Source organism: Notolabrus celidotus, chromosome 22 (assembly GCF_009762535.1).
Source record: "Notolabrus celidotus isolate fNotCel1 chromosome 22, fNotCel1.pri, whole genome shotgun sequence".
Lineage (NCBI taxonomy): Eukaryota > Metazoa > Chordata > Actinopteri > Labriformes > Labridae > Notolabrus > Notolabrus celidotus.
In genome coordinates this window covers 13788972-13802378 of record NC_048293.1, presented here as the reverse complement: position 1 = coordinate 13802378, position 13407 = coordinate 13788972, and the positions used below count along the sequence as shown (strand labels likewise).

Genomic DNA, 13407 nt, shown 5'->3' with positions numbered 1-13407 from the left:
GTGATTCCAGTTGTATTTCAGTGCTTTGATGTCCAATCACAGAAGAGAGCTGCTCCAGTTCAGATGTTTGTCTTTGGAGTTTGACCTATAGCTACCCCTTATTCACACTCAGGGTCCAATAGCATGCACCAGTTTCCTCACAGTCATTACAACACACAATGAGTATACGGTGGAGAGTCACAGCATACATTTTGCCAAACAAAAGTGGACAGGTACTGTTGTTTAGATAAAAAGAAAAAGTCATGCTGTTAAAAGAAAAGCAGCCAAACACTAATGATTATTAGGCTGCAAGCTTTGTGAAATCTCCACACTTGGGAAAAACTAGTTTTGACATCATAATGAGGCCACAGCTTCATACAGACCTGGAACACTCTGTTGCTGGTCCTGTGGTTTAACCACCACTAGATGGACCTGTGGTGCTGGAAACATTGAACCTACTCTGGTATAGTAGGAGCCTAAGAAACATGTAAATGCTCTCTCTAGTGTGACTAAAGTAAAACCTCAAATCACAGCTATTCACAGAACCATGTGGACTGTGTTTGAGTTGAAGCTTCTCAGTTATTCCCACAGACTTTTTCAAATCTGTTAATTAGACTGTGCTGCCTGAACATTTTGGAACTGGAGGCCTGGAAGTTGTGAAAGCATTGAACTACTTTTCAAACTGGATTAAATTCCGCTTTGCACATAAGTGACATTACAAAGCACTGCTGTAGAAACAAAACGTTAATCCTTAACAAAGACAGCTTTTTGCTGACACATGCAGCGGAGCAGTGTGAATGCTACATTAAGCCCTTATGCCAGATTTTGGAATGTAATGAAGCATGAACATTATACCTCCACAAACTTTTCTTTCAATAAAGCTTATGGGTAAAAACATACTTTGTATTCTTGATTTCTGCCAAAACTTTATTTTCAGATGGCATGTGCTTTATAAGGAACAGATACGAGAAATTTCAAAGATATAAAAGAGTTTGGATAATTTCTAAAAACAGAAAAAAAATCAACAGACGTTTCACTTATTGCTGGCTGCCTTGTGGTTACACAGTCGTATGCAGAGTTTTGTATCTTTGTATCAGTAATGATGTGCGTCTATGACCTTTTGTCAGAGTATACTTCAGTCAGGATCGGCCCCAGCTATTTTACGACTACTTCACTAATAGTGAATTCATTACAAATGTTGCGACAAATGTATCAAAGAATATTGTTATAATACCAGATATGTGCTTTTAATTTTTAAAACACATGGACAGAAAACAAAATAAAAACAACACAAACAGATCAGCTTAGTCGACACTTTGCAGACTAAGTGACAGAAAGAGGGCAGACATGGTCTGAATGTGCTTATACTGTATGCTGCATGCCATGTGGTGTGATGTCTGAGGCTTCCCTTTGTCATCATTGTCTTTTTTCCTTTGTGGTTCTGTTTTAGTCCCCATCAAGCCCAGTGCTTTACCGATACTTCCATCCAGACAGCAGTCCTCTAAGCAGAGTCTGTTAGCCTCCACAGCAGCCCCATCCAGCCCAGCGTCGCTGTCTGGGCCCCTGTGCGGCTGTCGACCCCCCTACAGGGTCCGTCTGTGGCCCTGCAGCACAGGAGGTGTCAGGATGACTGCATCAGGCCTGTCAGGCGCTTCCCCGTCAGTGACTTGCCCTAGAAGATCAAATGAAACACATTACTAGACTCAGACACTGAATTAGCTACATAAATCACACAAAGTTTCAAAAAGACAGGGTGCTGTTTTACCTAAAATTCTAAATATTAGAGTAAACGTTTATGTAACTAGCGTGTTATTCACAAACACATCCTATTACAGATACAAAGAGCCACAATAGAGTGTAAAATGGTTAAAAAGCCACTGATAGTGAGCCAGCCAGTGTGGTTTGTGATATGAACAGCCCCAGCTCCAAATGACTTACCACACTGCGGGTGAACTTCTCCAAGGAGGTGCGGCGGCCCTGCTCAGTGTCTGCTGGCTGCTGTTTTGGGAGGGGGGGAAGCAGGGTGAGTGTTTGGGTCAGGTACGGGTGTAGCGAGGGGAACGGGGGTGATGTGGTAAGTAGGGGGACAAAAAGGGAAGGCCAAGCATTGCAAAAAGAAGGCCGCGGACAATGTGGGAGTTGCATTTTTAGAAAATGGAGCGGGGTCAGTGACAGGCCAGCAGGAGGAGCAGTGTTTGAACAGGAGAGGGCAGAGAGGCTAGCATGAACACAGGCAGCTGTGATTTGCTTAAATGCTCCAGATTACACAAAAACAGCTACATATTTGGATGTGTAAGACTAAAAAAAATCAGGTAAGAACAAAAACTAACAATGAAAAACACACTTTTCCTCTCTGTCTACAGTATGAAGTGCATGTACCTCTTTTCTAAATGGCTGTTGTTCCTCTTTGACTCAGCAGTTCGTCTGTGTTGGCATATGATGTCATGTTTTTTAAAACAGTTCCTTTGACATTTTACATTATTTAGTAGTTTCCTTGCACCTGCATCTTGGGCTCAGTGGGTTTGCCTTTTTGACTGCTCTGTCAGCTTTCTCATCAAAGAATCATATTACCTATTAGCAGACCTTTTGAACAGTTAATGAATGCTGCCATTGACATTGAATGACATTAAAATAACCCCCTTTGTAGTGCAAACTTGTAATCCGATAACCTCAAAGGGCATCTCAAAAACACTGCAATACCTTGTGTTCTCCCTGTATATCCTAAAAACATTACTAACTAGCAACATATGACATTAATTTATACAAAAGATCTGCCTCTACTACAGAATGTCCATTTTAGAATAATGCACACTCTATCAAAGGATTACAGTCATTAAGACATGAATGTATGATATGTATGTAAGCATAGGATGGGGGCTAGTTTTACATACATACATACATTCATACATATGGAGTGCATTAAAAGACGAATGACATTAGGGTTCTTCAAAAGTGAAGCCAAAAGATTTAGAGCTCCCCCTACTGACTAGATGCAGCATAGGTCAGAAACCCTGCCTCTTCTATGTTAACAGATGGGACTTTGGTCAAACCTCAATATCAAAATACACAGCGAATACATTTTTCTCAAACATGGTATCTGTTATTAAAGTTCTTATCATGATGAGTTATGCCAAAGTGTTGATTTTTAATTCTTACCGGGCTCTCTTACTGCTCTGTCAGCTGATTAAGATGCTTGATTCTGATTGGTAAAAAACCCATAACAACCCCTTGACAAGGGTTATTAACTTTAACAAACATGCCCAAAAGAGTTATGGCATATTTTGCTTCTGCTTGTTGATACCAGAGACCGTAAGGTGAGGTAAAACCGTTAGTTTCTGTTCGCAAAATCAAAAGAATGTGATTTATACTTCTGTGTTGAATTGACGGCGTAGCCTACACCAGAGGTCCGCGTAGCTCCCATACCTACACAGAGGCCTACGCACGTAGCTGACGTGCACTTCCGGGATCCCGGACAATCGGCCGCACATCAGCCGTGTATTTCATCTCCTCCTCTCTATTATTCCCTGTAATCATGTCTGTATGATAAACAGCAACATGTATCAGCTGTAGATTACTATAACACGCTCTGAATCTCTGTGGAAAAGTAAACAGAGATCGTAGCAGGCGACCGGCTATCAGAGAGAACACACTGCCCTCAAGCGTATCGGCGGAGAATTGCTGCGCGACACGGACACATCGACACACAAGTATGTGGTGATCATGTCTGGTTTTTAAATCGGCAGGGTACGGAGCAACGGAGGCATACGATAAAGTAATTGTTACCTTTGTGGAGAGCTGGTTTGATTGAAAAGAATGAGCTGGCATGACTGCAGGCAAATTGGTCATGGGTAGTGAGCCCATACTTCCAAACCGTCAAAGTTAGCTGAGCTCAACTATCATAGCCTACCTGTAGCTTCCAGGATTGCAAACTTCACATGGCGAAAAAAATGGCAAATGCAAGAGGACAGTTTTTAACCTTGTCCCCCTTTAATAGACTCCAGATTAGGGATGACCACAATTAATCGATTATCGATTCATTGATTGTTAAGAAATTACTCGAAACACACATTTTTGTTATCAATTTTCCGTCACGTGGAACAAACATCATGTGGTCTCATATTACACTCATCTATCAGGGAGGTGTTTTAAGTTTAAAGCATGTTGCAATGTGATTCAATTGGTAAAGGTGTTGCGCACAGCGGAGACGCTCAGCTGGCGGCTGCGGCTGTGCGTCAGGTCTCCACGTGCGCTTTTTAAAAGAGGATCAATACAAAACTGCTGCCAACAACAACACGGACACAAAGGTTCACAACTATAAACAGGACATTTCCCACCTATGGATACGAAGGCAACAGACAGGTGGGAAATTCTGGTACGCTATGTTTGCAAATCAGCAACATCAGAGCCGTCTGGGCTTTTCTCCAGCGGGACTGATTATGACCCGGTTGCGCTCCTGGCTGACACCTGACCGAATACACATGTTTATTTTTCTCAATAAGAATGAGTAGACAGAAAACTAGACTCTGTGAGTCTGAATTAATTTTCTGTTAGTAGTCTCAGCCTTCACTTTATAAGATTATGTCCGCGGAGAATAATTTAATGAGCCTGATCGTTGATAATCTGCGTATCAAACGTGTGCCCGTATTCAATCCCGTCAGTTAGATGCATTTTGTTGCTGTAGAAAATACAATCTAGGGGGAAAACAACCTATTTGGCATTGTTTTTGACGTAAGAATAATAATGTTTTTTTTTTATCAATTAATCGATAATTGATCGTTAACATTTCCAAAAATCGACCACGGAAAATACTTAAAATGTACATCCCTACTCCAGATAAAAGACTGTGTCCTATTTCACAGAGTTATTTGGTGCCAAAAAAATGGGAATAAGCCATGATTGACAGCTCTGTTAACAAATGCAGCTCCTGCAGCACTGTGTGCACCAGATTAACAGAGTAAGGAAGGAACAGCGAGATGCCTGATATCAGACACTAACATAAGTGCCACTGACCGTTCTGTAACCGTGAGTGTGTGTTTTAAACAAACACAAAGATCTGTTCTGCTGAAGCCTGTACTGACCAAGGGGATTTGTGCTCTTTATTGGTAAGTTAGATGTGTGTTTGGTTAACAAAAGAGGTGGGCTGAGGGGCGCTGGTGGCCTAGCAGTCTAAGTGCCCCACATACAGAGGCTACAGGCCTCGTCGCAGAGGTCGCCGGCTCGGCTCCCGGCCCCCACCACCTGCTGCATGTCTTACCCCACTCTTTACTCCCTGCATTTCCTGTCTCTCTTCAGCTGTCTATCAAATAAACAAAAAAACAAAAAAGAGGCGGGCTGTCAACAGTGTGACTACGTGAGCAAATTCCTACTCCTCAGACTCATTGTCAGTGCCTGTATTGGGGGTTTTTTGGCATCACTTTTGTACAAGGGAGGTGATAGAAATGTCTATCTTTATATACAGTCAGTGATGCACATTGAATTATAATTGCTGTATTTGTCTGCAAAATTGAGTAGGAGAATAATCTACTACAAGGTTGAAATACATCGTTAAAGTACTTATGCCTGACTGCATTCCACCACTGGAGGTTGTAATATTGCACTTCAGCGGCCAACACAGTGCCCTGAAAGCATATTCCAACTACCAACATACAACAGATATGGACCTGGAATGTGTGTTCAGTTATTAAAAACCAAAACCAAACCAAGGAGGGTGATGTATCAACAAAAGAGAGAGGTGACATAGGGGTCAGTGAGTGCAGCTCACCTTCTTTCTGGCTAACAGGAGGTCTTGGTAGATGTTGGATCGCAAAAAGCGTGCATAGCTGTCACTTTTCATTAGCTTGAATATGTGCTCCTGCAACAGAAAGAAAAGCTCATGAGTGTGTGTTGGGCTTGGAGAAAAGGTCATGAAGAGGGAAACCATTAGTAGAGGATTAAATGAGATCTAAAATATGTAATGCAATGTACTGTAAGTATTTGTGATTCAGAGGCGGGGATGCAAACTGTGTGTGCTGATATGTGAGACAGAGCTGAGTAATGTCCTTCCAGTGAGAGGCGTTCCACGTCACACATCACCGACCCACTCTGAAGCAGAGGAATCCATGGTGAACCGAGTGAACAACCTATTCATGGCATTACTCGCCTCATTAGGCCTTGGCACAAACACACTCCGTCATTCTTCCTCTCTCCTCTCCTTTCCTGCTCCGCTGTGGCCTCTCATTCAATCACTTTAGTAACATGAGTGGGGTGGAGGGGTTCAGTGTTTCTGTGGGCAAGTGGATGGGAGAGGAAATAAAGGGCTGTTGTGTGTGTTTGTGTGTAAACAGGAACGTGGAGGAGGAGGAGGAGAAACTCATCTAAACTCAGTGAAAGCAGCTTTTCAGTTCTACAGCTTCAGCACCTTTTTGTTCCATTATTCAGCTCTCTGTGCAGCGCTGGAGAAGTAATGGTTATATTTCTGTATAAAGACGCAGGTGTCCCAGCACAGTGTGTTTCTAATGTTTTTTTAAACTGTAAAAGCGTGTTTTCATGCATCTGTGAACATGTATGTGTGATGTGATTTCAGCCATGAGAAACAAACACCACAGTCCACCTGAGCGTCCTCGTAGCTGTAGCGTCCGGGGTCTTTGATGTTCTGGCTGGTCCGCTCGTAGCTGTGAGAGTCCAGGTTGATGGAGCTCGGTGCTCCCTCGGCCAGGAACTCCTGCCAGATCTCCTCAGCCCGGGTAGACACTTCCTGGAGCGGCCGCCGCTTCAGATCCTGCACCGCTAACCAGAACCTACAACAGCACTGACTTTAATTAGTAACAACTCGCCTGAAATACACAGAAATGTAGAAAAAAATGCTAAGCCAGCTGTCCACTTCATTTCAAAACCACCACTCGGCTTCATGTCGGGGTCTTACTCACCCTATTGGGATTCTCATTCGCATAACAACCTGCTCACTCTACATTATCCCTTACATATATTACGGATGGATTTTGGTGCTGCATCTTAAAAGAATAAAAGCAGCATTTTAAAACTCTGGCACCAAGTCTATTTTTTAAGATTATTTTGCTGCTTTTCATGCCTTCATGAAGAGACAGAGCAGTAGAGGGTAGGAATCATGTGAGCGAGAGAGGGTGTAGATTAAAACAGAGATTATACAGCTGCTTTGAGAGGGTGGCTGCCTCTGTACAAGGAACATGCTTTTCCACACTTTTCACTGCTGAGCCAAACTGACATCCCATAGGTCAACTTTTTTAAATGAAATATCTCCTTGAAATTCGTGAAATTGTTTGACTATTTGTAAAATCATAGTAACTACACTTGCTGGATAACTGTGGAGTAAAAGTACATCATTACTGGGTGAAATGTGGCCGAGTGTTTCCTTGGAATTGGCAGTATCACAAAAACCTGTTCAGGCAGAGTGATGCCAGAAAATCTAATCAGGACTTTCTCCTATTGTAAAGAGACAACAGATCAATGCTAACATAGCCCAGCTATATTAAAGAGCCTGAAAATGATTGCGGTAACAACACTTTTGACCTCTTGGGTCTGCAGATTATTTAAAAAAGAACATTTTTTGCATATTTTCATGAGAATTGAGAACTAGATAGTAAACAGTTGAACCTGTAAAAATTTAGCATGGGCAGAGCAATGTTAACGTTGTTGTGTTAGTCTTTTGTTTCAGGTTTTGAGAGTAAATATCTTTGCCTCGGAGTCAGTCTTTAGAATGAAGAAAAACTGAAAACAAAAAACATTGCAGAGCAAAAAAAAAAGAAAGAAAAAGACATATGCGCTCAATCCAGTGGCATCTAATAATATTGACAATAAAAGCTGTAGGAAAGGTATTTAGAGAGCCTCACCGCAGATTCTCTGAGCTGAACTCTGACTCCAGGAACTTCAGGAACTGGTCTCGTCCTGCTGGATCTTTTAGCGCCTCCTCCAGAGAGAAGCCCCATTTCTTCACACGCTGTTGGCTTGGGTCACGACTGCTCTCAGTGCAAAATGCAATAAAATGATAAAATAAATAGCACCAGATTAAATCATCTTATTATTCACAAATCACAAGTCAGTCTTCCTCATATTGTACACAGAGCTATATGTGCCTTCACTGAGGTCTCCATCAGCCCAAGCCTCACCTTGCCTCCAGGTCCCAGAAGGACGTGTCATCACTGATCCAGGGGTTTGAAGGCTCTGTGGCTGACACAAAGGGGTCATACTCCATGAACTGCTCAGTGTAACTCATCAGACTGTCTGCCACTTTGGAAACCTTCATACAGTGTCTGTCCAGCTGGCTGTTCAGGAAGGTAATCTGACGGAGAGAGAGAGAGTAATGAGGAAGCTAAATAAGAGAGCAGCTCATCAGTCTATGTCCCTGTCTGTCATCATGATGGATGGCTGAGGCTGATTTCAGTAATGGCCTCTGTGTCGACTGTCACTTACCTCCTTCTGAACGTCCTCTTTGGTGGTCTTCCTGGTGGGCTGGGAGCTGATGTGAACAGGGCTCGGCTGGCTCTGTCCGTCGTCTGGTACCCCATAAACCGACTGGCAGAGATGGAAAGTTAGGCGTGGTAAACTTTGTTTAGTTTTAATGATACAGAATAATATTGCCGTTTGATAAGTGTCAGGTAGGTTCTGTGGGATCTTGGCATGATGCCCTCTGTATTTTTTAAGGTTTACAATTTATGAGTATGATCTGATATCATATGGAAGAAGGAGAAAAAATTCAGAAAAATAAATCCAGGATATTTTTATGTCACTTTTCTGTGAAGTAAAATTTAAGCGTACATTTTATATTACACATTACACACAAGGTGCCAAACTGTCGGCTACATGTAATTTTAATATGTATTGTGATAGTCTTTTTTTTCTAGCTTCTCTCTCATGATGTCTTTATTTATTCTGTTAGCTGACAAACTTTTTAAAATAATTTTAAGTACAGCAATTTTTAATATAACATATCAACAATTTTCTTTATTTTATTCAAACAAATAACATGTAAAAACCTTTTGCAACAAATGAACGTATTTTTGTGTAATTTTGTGATAAAAATTGCTAAAAATATGAGATAAGAGAATACTTTATTGATCCCCAGGGGAATTGGGTTGTTGCAGCAACACAGTTATATAAGCAAGAAGGATGAATAAAAGAAGCATAAAATGTATAGGTAAGTACAAATGTTACACATGGTATAAATAGTTGTAATTATACAGGCAGTAGTCACATGTTGGACATGCAAAGCATAATACCGTATTGGCCAGAATATAGGACAACCCTGGTTATAAGGTGACCTTCTTTTCTAGACTCATTTTTAGAAAAATACTTTTTGAAAAATAATCTTCTATTGATAGTGAAACCATCTTAACTGGCAACATTGATCAAACAAACTCCTTGAATGTCTTTTAGAATTAGATTGTAACAAACAAATAGAATATAATGTGTTTGAATGAAGCATCTATGGTATCGGTGTTTATTTTAATACCATCAAAGGTAAGGCCTGCTGATGGGAACACCTTCAATCTGTTTTCATGCACATTCAAAACAACATTTTGGGTCTCACCATCTTCAGACATTACACTTTTAAGTGTCCTTTACACCGGGGTACAAGGCATCGATGATCCACCTGTCGATTTGCCAACAGAGACCTCAGGGATCACGGACAGCTCCAACTCTAAATCAGTGGGTGAACGCTGTGACAAGCATGAACCTTTTTGAAGCTTTCTTAACAGCCTTAAAGGATAAAGCCTTTTGATTTTATGGGACTTGGCACCCTCTCTTTAAATGTCTCTAAGCCACTAAATTTCAAAGGATGAAATCAGGACTGATTGACATGACCTGGAAAAACGATGGGGATTTATAGCTTGGTATGTTTTTAGAGTACAAAGTGTATCTGGTTGAATCAAATGTAAGGATTACCATCCAATACATGCTTCCCTGAACTCCTATTTTCTTCTTCTTCTACTTTACTTTCTATTCAAATATTATTATTGCAGAATAAAAATCTGCATTAATGGGGGATGGATTTATGACCTCTGTGTTTGGCTTTGGCTTTGTGTGGGACTGTTGTAGGATGAGAAGTTAGCTAAAAACCAGAGCAGAGATAATAGTGTAAAAGTTACTGTAGCTAACATGTCATGTATCTCACCAGCTTTGTCTCCTCTGCTCACCTTTTTCACCCTGTGTGGGTTCCTCTCTCTTCGGCACTTGCGGATGTCCATCTCCGTGGTGTTGACACAGCCTGGCTGTGGGAGGTGGCAGGAGACACAGAGCGTTGTTTCTGGGTCAGATAAAAGTGTTCCTCCAGCATGGGTTGTTTATGTCTAACTAACACAACACGGTTCTGTTTCTCTATTCAGCACAACCGCGCTCACAAAGAGCAAAGTCTGTAGAGCGACAAGTCTGATTCTGACTGAACAGGGGTCTAAGCTGAACAGTGTGTAGAGCTGAATGTGCTGTTATGCACTCAAATTGTCTGTCTGTAAAACTGACCTTCTTCACTTTCATTCTGTTTTGTTTATTTATATCAAACACTGTAGAAGCAGCTCACCCTTCTTCTCTTTCACGTTCTTCTCTCATAATTTCATCCTTAACTCACCACTGGTCTATGGACGTCCCAGAAAGCCCTCTCTTGGCTGTCCAGGATCTTCCTCTCTGCCTTGTCCTTCTTCCTATCAATCCTGTGAACAACCAAAACAGAGCATTCATAAATATAGCACACATTCCTGGAATATCAGGTCAATGCCCCCCCCAAAAAAACAGGTCACAGAATTAAGTCACACTCCTACAAGCGCACATATAACTATAACACGTCAGATTTGAGAGCAAAAGCCAAAGTGTGTGTGTCTTAACCTGTCTGCTCACCTCACTGAACAATGTCTGAATGAGCTGCTGGAGCTGAGCTCTTATATAACTGACATTTACTGATCCGCCTCAGCATTGTTTACTCCCCAGATATAAGATGACTTATTGCTTTCAATATTACAAAACAGCTGACAACAAACAATGACTTGACTTTACAGGGTTTTTATAGACCATAAAGGAAGCTTCTCTCTGACTGAGTGTGAGAAGATATCAGTGGTGTGCTTACACATGTGAGCCACCAGATGGAAGTCTAACTAAGAGATAGAAGTTGGCACAAATGTGTGTTTTTTTTTTTTAGTCCATGAGGGAATTCTCACTGTATTTAATGTCAGAACCCTCGGGTCAAAGCAGAGCATTACTGATGAGAATGCATTGGCATAATACCAAACTGAAAAGGCACACAAAGCATTTTCTCTTCCTCTGGGAAATAACACTCAGGTCATGCATGAAGCTAAAGGTTAGCATATATATAAATATGAATATATAAACCTACATCTCTGTAACCTGACAGGCGGCGTGTGTCCCACCCATGTCAGAAGGTGGCATGTTGTGAATCACATTAACATGGTACTCACTTGACTTGAGCTTCAGCTTGCATGAAGATAAATTCCCACTTCCTGGCGAAGGCCCTCTGCAGCCTGGCGAGGTTCTCCTGCAGGAGCCAATCAGATGCGCCGTTAGTGGAGGAGGTTATTTGAATTCAAGGCCTTTAGATGATTACATTATCCATTCAGTGTGATGGCGTGCCTTGACTTTGGATTATTGATGCTGCGATGAGACGACCTCTCAACAAATGTGTCCTTGAACAAGTTGCTAAGCCGCTGCTGCCAGGCGGTGTTGGTGTTTTAGGCAGTTTAAAAAACCCTGAAACAATTGGTGTTTCACTTGGAGGTGGAGGGTTAGACATCTTGTTGAATAATCAAAGTAATTTGAGAAGTCTTGACACTCAGTCACTGGTTACAATATGGATGATTGAAGGTTTTAAGAATTTGGTTTACAAGGCTTTTAATCTATATGATTCATTTTCACTCTTAATGGAGTGACGCCCGCGAGGTAGTCCAGGCGGGAAACTTGAGCTGCACCATTTTCACATTTGGAATGGGTCATCATCGCAACCACCTGACAAACGTAGACTCCTTATTAAGTTGTCTATTTAAGCTGATAGATTTCCAGTCTCTGTCTCTGCACCGCTCAAACTTTCAGCCCCACCACCTCCCCAGCATCCACCTGCAGGCTCCGACTATGGGGGGTTCAAGATATTAGCTCATCCCTCCTGAACTTCTGCATGTTAAATTAATGAGGGAGGAGTGATGAGGTTTGAGCCTGGGCGCCAAACACAGACAATGTGCTGCTGCTGCAATAAAGTTTGGACCAACACATTGTGAGCGACCAATTGAAATCTAATTATAAATAGAACAGCTATGTTAATTGTTTTTGTTTTTACCATCATCGCTAATAAAAGAGCAGTGGGAAGAAATTAGCAACAAGGCTCCTGACCTGCCCACACAACAAACACATAAGTACAATGCAAGGGCAACTTAATTGATACATTCAGATTTCATAAAAATGAAATGCTCTTTATAAAGCTCCAAGGATCCCAAATAAATGCTGCACACAATCTAGTGTGTACTTTAAAAGACACCCTTAACCAGCATCTGTCAAAATAACAGCACATGGCCTTGTTACAGAGACAGATTTAATTGTGAGTACCAGTTATCAGGCACGAACACAGTGGGAGCAGCAAGGCCTGGAGTCATAACGTGACCTGATTGTTCGAGAAGGGAAGTGTACTGGACAATAGTTGCAGAGTAATTTAGAATATTGAAGTGCATTGCTTTTATATAACAGCAGGAGATAAGCACTGCAGTAATGCCCCTCTTGAGACTGTATTGATCTGCTGATTCCAGGTAGGCCTATGGATGTGTCTGCAAATGTTTTGTGGCTGGTAAATGACGGTGCTGTTTTCTGCTGTGAAAGAACAACTGCCTTTGACAGATTTCTTTTTGAAAGTCTGTAATTTGACTAAGCAAATTTTGGAATTTGACGTACCAGAGGACTCTGTTTCTGTTTTAGCTCTTTTGTTTTCAGCAGCAAGTGAAAGAAAAACAGGAATTCAGAGTGCTACAATGTTAAAGTTAGTGCACACGTGATAGGACAGATACAAGAGATTCCTGGTAATGGTTAAACTAGAATGTAGCGTACTCACAGCTTCATAGTCAGCGAGCTCAAGCCTGGCCTTGTTCTGCATGGTGCGCTTGCAAAGGTAAATGGCTGAAGGGATAAAAAGAGAAAGAGGAAAGCATAAAACGTTTGTTGGAAGAGATGTCTGCCTTCTAACTACAAAAAACAAAGAAACAGAATATCTTCAATGGATGGTGCTGAGGTCTTGGCTACAGAGAATGGATACGTGCTCATATCAGTGACTGTCCCTTTATTTTGTTTGGCTAATCTTATCCCTCTGGACTGTAGTAGGGGTTCCTCAGGGACAGATACATTACAGGGAATGGCCCTGTGGATCAATATTCAGTGAGTGTCAACAACAGCTCTGCAGAGTTGTCTTTCAGCTCTGGAAGAAATGGGACAGCC

The 13407-nt window shown here is 41.6% G+C and overlaps 1 protein-coding gene across 2 annotated transcripts in view; it reads right to left on the bottom strand.

Annotated features, from left to right (window-relative positions):
• Positions 1 to 888: 888 nt before the first annotated feature.
• LOC117805803 (regulator of G-protein signaling 6) overlaps positions 889 to 13407 on the bottom strand; it is a 50503-nt gene continuing 37984 nt past the window's right edge. Inside the window, exons 6-16 of one of the 2 annotated variants that reach the window (XM_034674359.1) lie at positions 13028 to 13092; positions 11397 to 11473; positions 10556 to 10637; positions 10128 to 10202; positions 8404 to 8505; positions 8100 to 8272; positions 7824 to 7949; positions 6569 to 6755; positions 5741 to 5830; positions 1918 to 1977; positions 889 to 1651 (exon numbers count right to left, since the gene is read on the bottom strand). In XM_034674359.1, the coding sequence (XP_034530250.1) occupies positions 1601 to 1651; positions 1918 to 1977; positions 5741 to 5830; positions 6569 to 6755; positions 7824 to 7949; positions 8100 to 8272; positions 8404 to 8505; positions 10128 to 10202; positions 10556 to 10637; positions 11397 to 11473; positions 13028 to 13092 (1088 nt within the window). In that variant the 3' untranslated portion in view covers positions 889 to 1600. The remainder of the gene's footprint in view (positions 1652 to 1917; positions 1978 to 5740; positions 5831 to 6568; positions 6756 to 7823; positions 7950 to 8099; positions 8273 to 8403; positions 8506 to 10127; positions 10203 to 10555; positions 10638 to 11396; positions 11474 to 13027; positions 13093 to 13407) is intronic. The other variant, XM_034674358.1, reaches the window with a different exon arrangement.